General features: G+C 45.1%; 1 protein-coding gene across 3 annotated transcripts; it reads left to right on the top strand.

The window, feature by feature from the left end:
- Positions 1-1,053: 1,053 nt before the first annotated feature.
- Positions 1,054-15,689, top strand: LOC129863446 (equilibrative nucleoside transporter 2-like). 3 transcript variants are annotated; one of them, XM_055935452.1, is made up of 13 exons: positions 1,054-1,177; positions 2,614-2,661; positions 2,936-3,017; positions 3,531-3,760; positions 3,856-3,995; positions 8,018-8,152; positions 8,252-8,349; positions 8,454-8,535; positions 10,239-10,402; positions 10,505-10,610; positions 10,793-10,878; positions 11,002-11,201; positions 11,365-15,689. In XM_055935452.1, exons 2-13 carry the CDS (start codon positions 2,630-2,632, stop codon positions 11,474-11,476), a joined length of 1,467 nt encoding a protein of 488 aa, XP_055791427.1. In that variant the 5' UTR covers positions 1,054-1,177; positions 2,614-2,629; the 3' UTR covers positions 11,477-15,689. The 3 variants fall into 3 exon arrangements, with proteins under 3 accessions (XP_055791427.1, XP_055791428.1, XP_055791429.1); XM_055935453.1 differs by lacking the exon at positions 1,054-1,177 and adding an exon at positions 1,659-1,826; XM_055935454.1 differs by lacking the exons at positions 1,054-1,177; positions 2,614-2,661; positions 2,936-3,017 and adding an exon at positions 3,024-3,354.
- Positions 15,690-15,730: the final 41 nt, after the last annotated feature.

Genomic DNA, 15,730 nt, shown 5'->3' with positions numbered 1-15,730 from the left:
GAAAGGGGGAGGGTAAACTGTGATTGGCTGAGAAAGTGGGGTGACTAGTAGGTACCACTAAGGTGAAAAAAACAAGGGGTGTTGGGCAAGTACAACTAACCAACAGTTCAGGGGTGCTGAAACTGTTAACAAAGGGCTGGTCTTTTTAACACTTCGGAAGTTTGTAATTTCCACAATTTCCACCACATTTCAGACTTGAACCACTACAAACATTTCCATTTAATTATAGTACACATAATACTTGACATTTCCTGTTGCTGCAGGATTATTTTCTTGCAGTAGCAAACTGGCTCAAATTAAGATCCTACATCTGTATTTCAGATTTTTGTTTTTGAACATGGTCATTACATGGCCTTTGAAGTGTAAAGTCACAGGCCAGTTCACTCTTTGTGAACCCATATTCTCCTTCTTGATAAGTGGTATTAGCATATACAAAACATGAATGGAGCAGGTGTTTCTAATAAGGAACGAGAGCTTGCTGGTTACAATAGTATATGTTCAATGATGCAGGATAAGCCAAAATCATGCATCTTGTATGGGAAATTCCATGCTACAAATACACACTGGTTCTTGGGACTTTGTCTTGAAAACTGTGGGCCTATCTGCCATGTAGTCCTACTGTGGAAATTGTGCTGTTATTTACTGCTTTGTTTACCTAGAATACCACACCTCAGTTCCCACTGGGATAAATAAACCTATTATATAATAACATTACAGCATGTATTTCCAGTCAAACGACCAGACAGCCCCCTTGTGTCCATGATATTCAGGTGCACCATCAAATATGAATTTGTCTCCCTGTCTTTATTGTCATGAAATAGGCTAAATTGACCTCTCATCTTTCAATAACGTAAACTGTGAAGTTTGACCAAATTGACTTGAAATCAACCCTGTAGTATAGCAACAATGTGTTGCCTTTGAAAAGCCTGTTGTCATGGCGTCATATAGGCTGCAATAGATTGATATGCTCATTTATGTTCAGCGCGCCAAAGCGCTCACAGCCAATAGGCGCTCTCTGGGCAGGCTAGCAACGATAACTGGCTTCTTATAACAGGCATTTTCGCGCCAACATTTAAACACAGTCGCCTTCACTTCATTGAGTGCGTTCTGTAAGCCTCGCTTTTGACAAAGGAGATAGCCTACTATATTTAAACTGCTACACAATTCGACTAACTGGGTGAGATTAATGTTCAAAACAAATTGCTATTATTTATTATTTAGTGTATTTTCTGTGGATTTGTTTTTGAATGGTGATATGCATAGCATAAACTGAAAGCACAGCTCACACAGCTTAACTACTTTTAACTACTGCTCAGAAATATTTCAAATAGCTTCGTGTGAGTCAGAAATGAATAAGAATGAGTTTGTTATGCTATTTTAATCGTCTCGCTTCAAGGCACTTATTCTATGACCGTCTCTTCAGCTGCTGGTCTGTTGCTTGACTTTTAAAGAAGATAGGAAACATCTAAATTGCCTAACATTAGCTGTATTGTTGAATTTGTTACATGTTTTAACTGATAGAATAATCCAAATGAATAGCCTACATGGATTTGCCGCCAAACAATGCAGGCAAATCTAACATCCGTTCAATAGAGTGCCAGTAAATGACATGCCTACAGTTACTGTAAGAAGGAAGTGACAGTAACGACATGCCTACAACTACTGTAAGAAGGAAGTGTCGGGTGTAGCCACGTGCAAACGAGTCAGATCCTCAGCGTGCTGTCTGTTCTACGATCAGAGACACCGGTCCCGATACCAAGGATTTAGAAATACACATCAATATATAAATAAGATCAACTCGAATTTCAATTTGAAGCAGAAGGCAGGTGAGTGTGAGCGACAGGTATGAGTACCCCATGGTTTAGTACATCGGGAAGGATCTAATTTAACGATAGATGTAGCGCGTTAGAATTAATGCTATATACTGTAACCCAATGTTAACGCCAATAATATATTGGCGGAAGTATGCTTTATGTCTGGTTAATAAAACAGTCCCAAATGCATGTTGAAATGTTGTATAGGTCTAACACCCTGTATAAGAATACCCATATACTCTCTAAGTTTGTCACTGAATACTTAGTGTCAGTTTTAGAAGCGAAGTGGTAACATACTTTTGCCATCTGGCTCATTCGAGACATAGCCTTGTCTATACTGAGCTACAGGCTTCTGAACATGGTAGAAGACCTGTGAAGATCATTAATTACGTTGTAGCCTACAGATGATGGTGGGAGGGAATGGAGCTGCTCGTCTCCCTTTAAGTTGTAGACTTAGAACGTGTGACAGGCTGAAATCACCAAGCGCAAAAATATGACTTGATTTCAGATGCGATAAGATGACTGATATCTAACCTTTGTGAAATTAAAATAGGATTATAATAGAATCAGGGGAGAAATCAGATTATTATTATCACCATGTTTAGTAGAGGGGATTTGTAGTTTTTATCAGTGATCAACATAGATGAAATAAAGTAAGATGAAAGAGTACAAACTCGCCTTCAAAACATCCTGAATCCCCAGCCGCCTGGCAAGCCTGATTGTCTGATGTTTTCAACACACCAGTATTTCAAGGAGCGACAATTTCTGAAGCTGTCCTCTGTCCCTTGTTTTTATACAGACCCAAGAGTACCAGGATGACTACCCAGAAGAGTGCCCCAGTGGACCGGTGAGTTACTCACTTTTCATTGGTTGGATCATCTGAGACAAAAACCTGTAGGAAGCAGCTTTCACAAACTTCCTCACTCACTTTCCCTATTATCTGAGCACTGGATGGCGATCAGAGAAGAAATGACATGGTATATTGGTAATTACTCAGTAATAATAACCTAGGAATTACTTGTTTCTTTGAGATTCATAACATTAAGCACCACTAGGTAGTGAGTGTGTTGTAGGAGCGGTTGTGATGTGGCATGTGAGTGATGTCTTCTGTCCCCCAACAGAGGCTGTGCTGTGGCCGTCATCATCTTCATCCTGGGACTGGGCACACTGCTGCCATGGAACTTTTTCATCACTGCCATGGAGGTACCACAGCTTATTTGTCACACCCACACAGCATCACTGCCGTGGAGGTAGCACAACTTCACTGTCACACCCACACAGCATCACTGCCATGGAGGTACCACAGCTTCTCTGTCACACCCACACAGCATCACTGCCATGGAGGTACCACAGCTTCTCTGTCACACCCACACAGCATCACTGCCATGGAGGTACCACAGCTTCTCTGTCACACCCACACAGCATCACTGCCATGGAGGTACCACAGCTTCTCTGTCACACCCACACAGCATCACTGCCACGGAGGTAGCACAACTTCTCTGTCACACCCACCCACCCACACAGCATCACTGCCATGGAGGTACCACAGCTTCTCTACCTCATCACAACCTGTCACACAGACTCACAACAACAATCTTAACTGATTGACATGGATGAATATTACACATTCAGGCAATACTGTCTAATATTAGTTTGTTCTGTGATGAGAGTATGGGGCTTGTGTCACCTCTGTTCTCCCATTGTTTTCTGCTGAAGTATTTTGACGACCGCCTCAAAGGGACCGCGTCAAGTATCGGAGCGACCTTGGTTACTAACGAGACCACCCCGGTTACTAACGGAACCACTACAGTTACTAACGGAACCACCCAGGTTACTAATGGAACCACCCCGGTTACTAAAGACTACAAGTTTGCCAGCTGGATGACTCTTCTAGCCCAGTTACCCCTGCTCCTCTTCACCCTGGCCAACTCCTTCCTGTATCAGCGGTGAGCAACATACTACAGGGTTCTATTTGTGTTACTGTTGTTTCCACCTCTATAGTGAAGTGGTCTAACTCAACCTTTTTCCTGTGTGGCGGTAGTATCAAAGAGAAGGTCCGGATTGCTGTCAGTATGGTCTCCATCCTCTTCCTCTTCCTCCTCACTGCCATCATGGTCAAAGTGCCCATGCAGCCCCACAGCTTCTTCTCTATCACCATGGCAACTATATGGTTCATCAACTGTGAGTTGGTTCCCATCCGTCTTCATGTCTATGGGTCCGGTTGCATATAATGTAATTAGTAATCATATACACTACTGTTCAACATTTTGGGGTCACTTATAAATGTCCTTGTTTTTGGAAGAAAAGCAACAAAAAAAAACATTAAATAACATCAAATTGATCAGAAATGTAGTGTAGACACCCGCAAAACACCAGTCTCAACGTCAACAGTGAAGAGGCGACTCCGGGATGCTGGCCTTCTAGGCAGAGTTACAAAGAAAAAGACATATCTCAGACTGGCTAATAAAAAGAAGAGATTAAGATGGGCAAAAGAACACAGACATTGGACAGAGGAACTCTGCCTGGAAGGTCAGCATCCCAGAGTCGCCTATTCACTGTTAACGTTGAGACTGGTGTTTTGCTGGTACTATTTAATGAAGTTGCCAGTTGAGGACTTGTGAGGTGTCTGGTTCTCAAACTAGACACTCTAATGTACTTGTCCTCTTGCTCAGTTGTGCACCGGGGCCTCCCACTCCTCTTTCTATTCTGTTTAGAGACAGTTTGCGCTGTTCTGTGAACAGAGTAGTACACAGCGTTATACGAGATCTTCAGTTTCTTGGCAATTTCTCGCATGGAATAGCCTTAATTTCTCAGAACAAGAATAGACTGACGAGTTTCAGAAGAAAGTATTTTTTTCTGGCCATTTTGAGCCTGTAATCAAACCTTCAAATGCTGATGCTCCAGATACTCAACTAGTCTAAAGAAGGACAGTTGTATTGCTTCTTTAATCAGAACAACAGTTTTCAGCTGTGCTAACATAATTGCAAAAGGATTTTCTAATGATCAATTAGCCTTTTAAAATGATACATTTGGATTAGCTAACACAACGTGCCATTGGAACACAGGAGTGATGGTTGCTGATAATGGGCCTCTGTACGCCTATGTAGATATTCCATAAAATAATCTGCAGTTTCCAGCTACAATAGTCATTTACAACATTAACAATGTCTACGCTGTATTCCTGATCAATTTGATGTTATTTTAATGGACAAAAAATTGCTTTTCTTTCCAAAACAAGGACATTTCTAAGTGAGCCCAAACGTTTGAACGGAAGTGTAAGTAGTAGCATCATTGTTTTGACTGTTTTACCTGATGAAAATGTGTTCCGAGGAGATTCCATGTGTAAATACACTAATTTCTCACACATCCCCTCTCTCTCTCTCACACATCCCCTCTCTCTCTCTCACACATCCCCTCTCTCTCTCTCACACACATCCCCTCTCTCTCTCTCACACACATCCCCTCTCTCTCTCTCACACACATCCCCTCTCTCTCTCTCACACACATCCCCTCTCTCTCTCTCACACACATCCCCTCTCTCTCTCTCACACACATCCCCTCTCTCTCTCTCACACACATCCCCTCTCTCTCTCTCACACACATCCCCTCTCTCTCTCTCACACACATCCCCTCTCTCTCTCTCACACACATCCCCTCTCTCTCTCACACACATCCCCTCTCTCTCTCTCACACACATCCCCTCTCTCTCTCTCACACACATCCCCTCTCTCTCTCACACACATCCCCTCTCTCTCTCACACACATCCCCTCTCTCTCTCACACACATCCCCTCTCTCTCTCACACACATCCCCTCTCTCTCTCACACACATCCCCTCTCTCTCTCACACACATCCCCTCTCTCTCACACACATCCCCTCTCTCTCACACACATCCCCTCTCTCTCTCTCTCACACACATCCCCTCTCTCTCTCACACACATCCCCTCTCTCTCTCACACACATCCCCTCTCTCTCACACACATCCCCTCTCTCTCTCACACACATCCCCTCTCTCTCTCACACACATCCCCTCTCTCTCTCTCTCACACACATCCCCTCTCTCTCTCACACATCCCCTCTCTCTCTCACACATCCCCTCTCTCTCTCTCTCACATCCCCTCTCTCTCTCTCACACATCCCCTCTCTCTCTCTCACACATCCCCTCTCTCTCTCACACACATCCCCTCTCTCTCACACACATCCCCTCTCTCTCTCACACACATCCCCTCTCTCTCTCACACACATCCCCTCTCTCTCTCACACACATCCCCTCTCTCTCTCTCTCACACACATCCCCTCTCACACACATCCCCTCTCTCACACACATCCCCTCTCTCTCTCACACATCCCCTCTCTCTCTCTCTCACACATCCCCTCTCTCTCTCTCACACATCCCCTCTCTCTCTCTCTCACATCCCCTCTCTCTCTCACACATCCCCTCTCTCTCTCACACACATCCCCTCTCTCTCTCACACACATCCCCTCTCTCTCTCTCACACATCCCCTCTCTCTCTCTCACACATCCCCTCTCTCTCTCTCACACATCCCCTCTCTCTCTCTCACACATCCCCTCTCTCTCTCACACATCCCCCCTCTCTCTCTCACACATCCCCCCTCTCTCTCTCACACATCCCCCCTCTCTCTCTCACACATCACCCCTCTCTCTCTCACACATCCCCCCTCTCTCTCTCTCTCACACATCCCCCCTCTCTCTCTCTCTCTCTCACACATCCCCCCTCTCTCTCTCTCTCACACATCCCCCCCTCTCTCTCTCTCTCACATCCCCCCCTCTCTCTCTCTCTCACATCCCCCCTCTCTCTCTCTCACACATCCCCCCTCTCTCTCTCACACACATCCCCTCTCTCTCTCTCACACACATCCCCTCTCTCTCTCTCACACACATCCCCTCTCTCTCTCTCACACACATCCCCTCTCTCTCTCTCACACACATCCCCTCTCTCTCTCTCACACACATCCCCCCCTCTCTCACACACATCCCCCCTCTCTCACACACATCCCCCCTCTCTCACACACATCCCCCCTCTCTCTCACACATCCCCCCTCTCTCTCTCTCTCACATCCCCCCTCTCTCTCTCTCTCACATCCCCCCTCTCTCTCTCTCTCACATCCCCCCTCTCTCTCTCTCACACATCCCCCCTCTCTCTCTCTCACACATCCCCCCTCTCTCTCTCACACACATCCCCTCTCTCTCTCTCACACACATCCCCTCTCTCTCTCTCACACACATCCCCCCTCTCTCACACACATCCCCCCTCTCTCACACACATCCCCCCTCTCTCACACACACATCCCCTCTCTCTCTCTCACACACATCCCCCCTCTCTCACACACATCCCCCCTCTCTCACACACATCCCCCCTCTCTCACACACATCCCCCCTCTCTCACACACATCCCCCCTCTCTCACACACATCCCCCCTCTCTCACACACATCCCCCCTCCCTCTCACACATCCCCCCTCTCTCTCACACATCCCCCCTCTCTCTCACACATCCCCTCTCTCTCTCACACATCCCCTCTCTCTCTCACACACATCCCCTCTCTCTCTCACACATCCCCCCTCTCTCTCTCACACATCCCCCCTCTCTCTCTCACACATCCCCCCTCTCTCTCTCACACATCCCCCCTCTCTCTCTCACACACATCCCCCCTCTCTCTCTCACACACATCCCCCCTCTCTCTCACACACATCCCCCCTCTCTCTCTCACACATCCTCGCTCTCACACATCCCCCCTCTCTCTCTCACACATCCCCTCTCTCTCTCACACATCCCCTCTCTCTCTCACACATCCCCTCTCTCTCTCACACACATCCCCTCTCTCTCTCACACACATCCCCTCTCTCTCTCACACACATCCCCTCTCTCTCTCACACACATCCCCTCTCTCTCTCACACACATCCCCTCTCTCTCTCACACACATCCCCTCTCTCTCACACACATCCCCTCTCTCTCACACACATCCCCTCTCTCTCACACACATCCCCTCTCTCTCTCACACACATATCCCCTCTCTCTCTCTCACACACATATCCCCTCTCTCTCTCACACACATATCCCCTCTCTCTCTCACACATATCCCCTCTCTCTCTCACACATATCCCCTCTCTCTCTCACACACATCCCCTCTCTCTCTCACACACATCCCCTCTCTCTCTCACACACATCCCCTCTCCCTCTAGCTTTTGGAGCAGTGCTCCAGGGCAGTCTGTTTGGGCTGGTGGGTCTGCTCCCCCCGAGGTACAGCACATTGTTTATGAGTGGTCAGGGATTGGCAGGGATCTTTGCTGCCATGGCTAGTCTGTTCTCTATCCTCAGTGAGTACTACATTTCCATACTTTCACCTCTACCTTGTTATTATGTCAATTGTGTTTCCACCCTGATTAATGCTGAGTGTCTCTACATCCTCTGTGTAGGTAAAGCAGACAAGGCCAGTGCTGCTCTTGGGTACTTCATAACCCCCTGTGTGGCAACACTGATCACCCTGCTTAGCTACTTACTACTGCCACACCTGGTGAGTGGCTACAGCAGTTTCATGACAGGAAACAGGCAGTTCAACTACTATTGCTTAGGATATTACAGAGGAATGTACTCATAAGATTTTCTGTTGTGTTCTAGGAGTTTGCCCAGTTTTACTTTGAGAAAAGTAAGTGTCACCATGACCAACCTGAGACCACAGACAAGCTTCTCAAGGGAGCCGGTAGGTTTGAACACTATCTTCCATCTGTCAACTAACAGTATCTACAAGATAAGACGTAAAAAAAAGAGTCTTAAATAATACATCTCAGTCTTATCCCCACCCCCCAAAACATGCACTCCCTTTACCTACTAGCACTAGCTTTCCTGATAACTACCTTATTGAGGAGAAACGTACTTACTACGACTGTGATATGTGTTTGTCTCACCTAGCGATCTTAAGATGAATGCACTAACTGTAAGTTGCTCTGGATAAGAGTGTCTGCTAAATGGTTAAAACAGGGGTGTCAAACTCATTCTATGGGGGGCCTAAGTGTGCGGGTCTTTTCCTTTCAATTAAGACCTAGACCACCAGGTGAGGGGAGTTACAAATCAGTGACATTAATTCATCAATCAGGTACAAGGGTGCAGCGAAAACCCGCAGACACTGCCCTCCGTGCAATGAGTTTGACACATGGACTAAAACGTCAACATTTAAAACTATTAACGGGGCTTCCCAAGTGGCGCAGGATGTCTTAACACCATACCCAAACCATGCGTCCGCGTGCGCCATCGTGGGCAAATTGATTTTGTCCCCCTACACCAAACGCGATCACGACACGCAGGTTGAAATATCTAAACAAACTCTGAACCAATTATATTAATTTGGGGCATTAAACATTTATGAAAAGCATTAAACATTTATGTCAATTTATCTAGCTAGCTTGCAGTTGCTAGCTAATTTGTCCTATTTAGCTAGCTTGTTGTTGCGATCTAATTTATCCTGTGATATAAACATTGAGTTGTTATTTTACCTGAAATGCACAAGGTCCTCTACTCCGACAATGAATCCACACATAAAACGGTCAACCGAATCGTTTCTAGTCATCTCTCCTCCTTCCAGTCTTTTTCTTCTTTGGACTTAATATGGCGATTAGCAATTAACTTTTATAAAGTGTATTACAACCACCGACCTCCATTCATCTTTCAGTCAATTGGGCAATTGCTTCTAAAAGCCAATGAGGCGATGAGAGAGGCAGGACTTGCAGCGCGTTCTGCGCCACAAATAAAAGCAACTTCTATTTTAGCGCCTGGCAACGCAGACGCCCGTTGGCGCGCACGAGCAGTGTGGGTGCAATGATGGAATATCATGTATGTGTACATTTATTTTGTGTGCGCGAGCGTGTGGTCAACATGTAAGGCACTGCATCGCAGTGCTAGACACGTCACTACAAATCCGGGTTTGATCCTGGGCTGTGTTGCAGCCGGCCGCGACCGGGGGACCCATGAGGCGGTGCACAATTGGCCCAGCGTCGTCTGGGTTAGGGGAGGGTTTGGCCGGCTGGGATGTCCTTGTCCCATCGCGCTCTAGCGACTCCTTGTGGCGGGCATGTACGGTGTTTCCGGGTTAAGCGAGCAGTGTGTCAAGAAGCAGTGCGGCTTGGTAGGGTCGTGTTTTGAAGGACGCATGGCTCTTGACCTTCGCCTCTCCCAAGTCCGTACGGAAGTTGCAGCGATGGGACAAGACTGTAACTACCAATTGGATATCCTAAAATTCGGGAGAAAAAGGGGTAAAAAAAGAATAAAAATAAATGATTAACAAATACCATATACCTTATAGAGGAGCTATTAATAATGAATTCATTTTTGTGCAGTGATTTTCCTTAAAACTAAGTATTGTTACAGCCTAAAACTAAGTACTGACTATTTTCTCACTTCCTCTGAAAGACAAAGAAAAATTAGCGTTGGTCAGTGGCGACCAAAATGGCTTCAACAATAAACCCATAATAACCAATGGTGATTTTGAGGCCAGTGGGACCAAAGAAGCCCTGTTCATGATGCAGCAGACTGACAGTCACAGCAGGTCATCTGTCCTGGCAGTCTTCAAAAAGGTACCTTGTCCTCCCTCTATCCCGCTGTCATTCAAATCTCAATTCAAATAGCATTCTTTTCTCAAACATTTCCCTAACATTTTGTTTGTTACTGTTGTACAGATTTGGGTGATGGCCCTCTGTGTGACGTGTGTGCTGGCTGTCACACTGTCAGTTTTCCCTGCTGTCACAGTAAAAGTGAAGAGTGTGTATGGAAACAAGGAATGGGGTGAGCAAACAGTTGGGATAATAATAATAGCCTAGTTATGTCCAATTAAGACAGTTGTGGTTGAATAAAGCAGAGAGGGCGTGGGATGTAACTTTTTTAGCACGGCTCTGCTGCAGTCGAAACCCGATTGGCAGCTTGCTATGCTGAACAAACTGGATTACACCTGTATGCCTGTCTTTCAGACCGATACTTTCTCTGTGTCTGCTGTTTCATCGTCTTTAACGTCATGGACCTGATTGGCCGCAGTGTCACCTCTATGGTTCAGTGGGTGAGTAACGTCTGCCGTCTGTCCCCTTCCTTTACTACCAGTAACTGCAATAAATAGCTGCTCCAATACCTCAAACATGTTTCTCCTTCCTAACAGTCTCTGTTTGTCTTTATCCATCCACAGCCCTCAAAGAGAAGCGGTCTGTTCCCTGTGCTCGTGGTCTCCCGTGTGGTCTTCATCCCTCTCATCATGCTGTGCAACACTGACAAGCGCCAGTACCTGCCAGTCCTGTTCTCCCATGACATTGCCTTCCTTGTTATCATGACATTATTCGCCTTGTCCAATGGATATTTCATCTGTCTCTGCATGTCTTATGCACCTCAGTGAGTCACCAAATTGATATCTACCTGAATTTATTTAACAGTTTTGTCAAATTCTTCCTTCTGCTGTTTTTGTTTAATTCAATGTAACTTATTATTACGTTGTAGTAACAATTTGGTCAGTTTGTTCCACAGTATCTGAGCTGTCCTCTGTTCTCTTCCCCAGGTTGGTGAGGGCTAAAGACTGTGAGACAGCAGGGGCCTTGATGACCTTCTTCTTGGCTCTGGGTCTGTCTCTAGGGGCAGCGCTCTCTTTCCTCCTGAGGAACCTGCTCTAGAGGCAACTGGCCCCTCACAAAAATGTTTTATGAATATTTATGATTTACTCACTGAAGGGAAATAGATGAGACCCATCTTCCATAATGCCAACGCAAAATTATATGGATATTTCAAATGAAGTAAGGTTATTGTACACTGATCTACACTGAACAAAAATATCAACGCAACATGCAACAATTTCAAAGATTTTACTGAGTTACAGTTCATATAAGGAAATCAGTCAATTGAAATGAATTCATTAGGCCCTAATCTATAGATTTCACTGGGAATACAGATTTGCATCAGTTGGTCACAGATACCTAATAAAAAAAGTAAGTAAGTTAGGGCGTGGATCAGAAAACCAGTCAGTATCTGGTGACCACCATTTGCTTCATGCAGCGCAACACATCTCCTTTGCATAGAGTTGATCAGGCTGTTGATTGTGGCCTGTGGAAGGTTGTCCCACTCTTCAATGTGTGAAGTTGCTGGATATTGACAGGAACTGGAATAAGCTGTTGTACACGTCGATGAAGAGCATCCCAAGAATGCTCAATGGGTGACATGTCTGGTGAGTATGAAGGCCATGGAAGAACTGGGACATTTTCAGCTTCCAGGAATTATGTTCAGATCCTTTGATATGGGGCCGTGCATTATCATGCTGAAACATGAGGTGATGGCGGCGGATGAATGGCACGACAATGGGCCTCAGGATTTTGTCACAGTATCTGTGCATTCAAATTGCCATCAATAAAATGCAATTGTTCATTGTCCGTAGCTTATGCCTGCACATACCATAACCCACCACCATCATGGGGCAGGCACTGTTCACAACGTTGACATCAGCAAACCGCTCACCAACACGACGTCGTACACTCTGCCATCTGCCCGGTACAGTTGAATCCGGAATTAATCCATGAATAGCACACTTCTCCAGCGTGCCAGTAGCCATCAAAGGTGAGCTTTTGCCCAGGACAACGAGCACACTGCAGAAATTCTTTGGTCGTGCCAGCCAACAGTTTCATCAGCTGTCCGGCTAGTCTTGGACGATCCCTTAGGTGAAGAAGCCGGATGTGGAAGTCCTGGGCTGGTGTGGTTGTGAGGCCGATGGATGTACTGACAAATTCTCTAAAATGATGGAGAGAAATGAACATGCAATTCGCTGGCAACAGCTCTGGTGGACATTCCTGCAGCCAGCATGACAATTGCACGCTCCCCTCAAAATTGAGGCATCTGTGGCATTGTATTGTGTGACAAAACTGCACATTTTAAAGTGGCCTTTTACTGTCCCCAGCAGAATGTGCACCTGTGTAATGATCACGCTGTTTAATCAGCTTCTTCATATGCCACATCTGTCAGGTGGATGGATCATCTTGGCAAAGGAGAAATGCTCACTAACAGGGATGTAAACAAATCTGTGCACAACATTTTTGCGAAATAAGCTTTTTGTGCATATGGAATATTTCTGGGATCTTTTATTTCAGCTCATAAAGCATGGGACCAACCCTTTAAATCAAATCAAAATCAAATGTATTTGTATAGCCCTTTGTACATCAGCTGATATCTCAAAGTGCTGTACAGAAACCCAGCCTAAAACCCCAAACAGCAAGCAATGCAGGTGTAGAAGCACGGTGGCTAGGAAAAACTCCCTAGAAAGGCCAAAACCGAGGAAGAAACCTAGAGAGGAACCAGGCTATGAGGGGTGGCCATCCTCTTCTGGCTGTGCCGGGTGGAGATTATAACAGAACATGGCCAAGATGTTCAAATGTTCATAAATGACCAGCATGGTCAAATAATAATAATCACAGTTGTTGTCAAGGGTGCAGCAAGTCAGCACCTCAGGAGTAAATGTCAGTTGGCTTTTCATATCCGATCATTAAGAGTATCTCTACCGCTCCTGCGGTCTCTAGAGAGTTGAAAACAGCAGGTCTGGGACAGGTAGCACGTCCGGTGAACAGGTCAGGGTTCCATAGCCGCAGGGAGAACAGTTGAAACTGGAGCAGCAGCACAGCCAGGTGGACTGGGGACAGCAAGGAGTCATCAGGCCAGGTAGTCCTGACGCATGGTCCTAGGGCTCAGGTCCTCCGAGAGAGAGAAAGAAAGAGAGAATTAGAGAGAGTATACTTAAATTCACACAGGACACCGGATAAGACAGGAGAAGTACTCCAGATATAACAAACTGACCCTACATGTTGTGTTTATATTTATGTTCAGTGTATATACATTATATCTATATATACAGTGGGGCAAAAAAGTATTTAGTCAGCCACCAATTGTGCAAGTTCTCCCACTTAAAAAGATGAGAGGCCTGTAATTGTCATCATAGGTACACTTCAACTATGACAGACAAAATGAGAAAAACATTTCCAGAAAATCACATTGTAGGATTTTTAATGAATTTATTTGCAAATTATGGTGGAAAATAAGTATTTGGTCACCTACAAACAAGCAAGATTTCTGGCTCTCACAGACCTGTAACTTCTTCTTTAAAAGGCTCTGTCCTCCACTCGTTACCTGTATTAATGGCACCTGTTTGAACTTGTTATCAGTATAAAAGACACCTGTCCACAACCTCAAACAGTCACACTCCAAACTCCACTATGGCCAAGACCAAAGAGCTGTCAAAGGGCACCAGAAACAAAATTGAAGACCTGCACCAGGCTGGGAAGACTGAATCTGCAATAGGTAAGCAGCTTGGTTTGAAGAAATCAACTGTGGGAGCAATTATTAGGAAATGGAAGACATACAAGACCACTGATAATCTCCCTCGATCTGGGGCTCCACGCAAGATCTCACCCCGTGGGGTCAAAATGATCACAAGAACGGTGAGCAAAAATCCCAGAACCACACGGGGGGACCTAGTGAATGACCTGCAGAGAGCTTGGACCAAAGTAACAAAGCCTACCATCAGTAACACACTACGCCGCCAGGGACTCAAATCCTGCAGTGCCAGACGTGTCCCCCTGCTTAAGCCAGTACATGTCCAGGCCTGTCTGAAGTTTGCTAGAGAGCATTTGGATGATCCAGAAGAAGATTGGGAGAATGTCATATGGTCAGATGAAACCAAAATAGAACATTTTGGTAAAAACTCAACTCGTCGTGTTTGGAGGACAAAGAATGCTGAGTTGCATCCAAAGAACACTATACCTACTGTGAAGCATGGGGGTGGAAACATCATGCTTTGGGGCTGTTTTTCTGCAAAGGGACCAGGACGACTGATCCGTGTAAAGGAAAGAATGAATGGGGCCATGTATCGTGAGATTTTGAGTGAAAACCTCCTTCCATCAGCAAGGGCATTGAAGATGAAACGTGGCTGGGTCTTTCAGCATGACAATGATCCCAAACACACCGCCCGGGCAACGAAGGAGTGGCTTCGTAAGAAGCATTTCAAGGTCCTGGAGTGGCCTAGCCAGTCTCCAGATCTCAACCACATAGAAAATCTTTGGAGGGAGTTGAAAGTCCGTGTTGCCCAGCAACAGCCCCAAAACATCACTGCTCTAGAGGGGATCTGCATGGAGGAATGGGCCAAAATACCAGCAACAGTGTGTGAAAACCTTGTGAAGACTTACAGAAAACGTTCTGTCATTGCCAACAAAGGGTATGTAACAAAGTATTGAGAAACTTTTGTAGGTGACCAAATACTTATTTTCCACCATAATTTGCAAATAAATTCATTAAAAATCCTACAATGTGATTTTCTGGATTTTTTTCTTCTTACAGGCCTCCCTCATCTTTTTAAGTGGGAGAACTTGCACAATTGGTGGCTGACTAAATACTTTTTTGCCCCACTGTAAGGTACAGTACCAGTCAAAAGTTGACACACCTACTCATTCAAGGGTTTTCTTTATTTTTACTATTTTCTATATTGTAGAATAATAGTGAAGACATCAAAACTATGAAATAACACATATGGCATCATGTAGTAACCAAAAAAGTGTTAAACAAATATATTTTATATTTGAGATTCTTCATAGTAGCCACCCTTTGCCTTGATGATAGCTTTGCACGCTCTTGGCATTCTCAACCAACCAATGTATAAAATAGTCAAAATAAAGAAAGACCCTGGAATGAGTAGGTGTGTCCAAACTTTTAACTGTTATTGTATATATTTTTTTATGGAAGTATTTTGTTCTGGTTGAGGATTTTACTTTTGTATTTTTATACTGTGTATTATTTTCCTTTTCACTATATTGTTATTGCATTTCATGATCTTTTAAAGTTATTTCATACACAATATTTCAGCCTTTGTCGAGACTATTTTTACAGGGAAAGTCTGG

This window comes from Salvelinus fontinalis, chromosome 10, assembly GCF_029448725.1.
Source record: "Salvelinus fontinalis isolate EN_2023a chromosome 10, ASM2944872v1, whole genome shotgun sequence".
NCBI classification, from domain to species: Eukaryota; Metazoa; Chordata; class Actinopteri; order Salmoniformes; family Salmonidae; genus Salvelinus; species Salvelinus fontinalis.
This window is presented reverse-complemented; position numbering and strand designations above follow the sequence as displayed.

Coding starts and splice junctions, on each gene's coding strand:
- LOC129863446 (XM_055935452.1), top strand. CDS start 2,630: ATGACTACCCAGAAGAGTGCCCCAGTGGACCG. Junction 8,536..10,238: donor CAAGCTTCTCAAGGGAGCCG/GTAGGTTTGAAC, acceptor TTCCTCTGAAAG/ACAAAGAAAAATTAGCGTTG. Junction 10,611..10,792: donor GTATGGAAACAAGGAATGGG/GTGAGCAAACAG, acceptor CCTGTCTTTCAG/ACCGATACTTTCTCTGTGTC.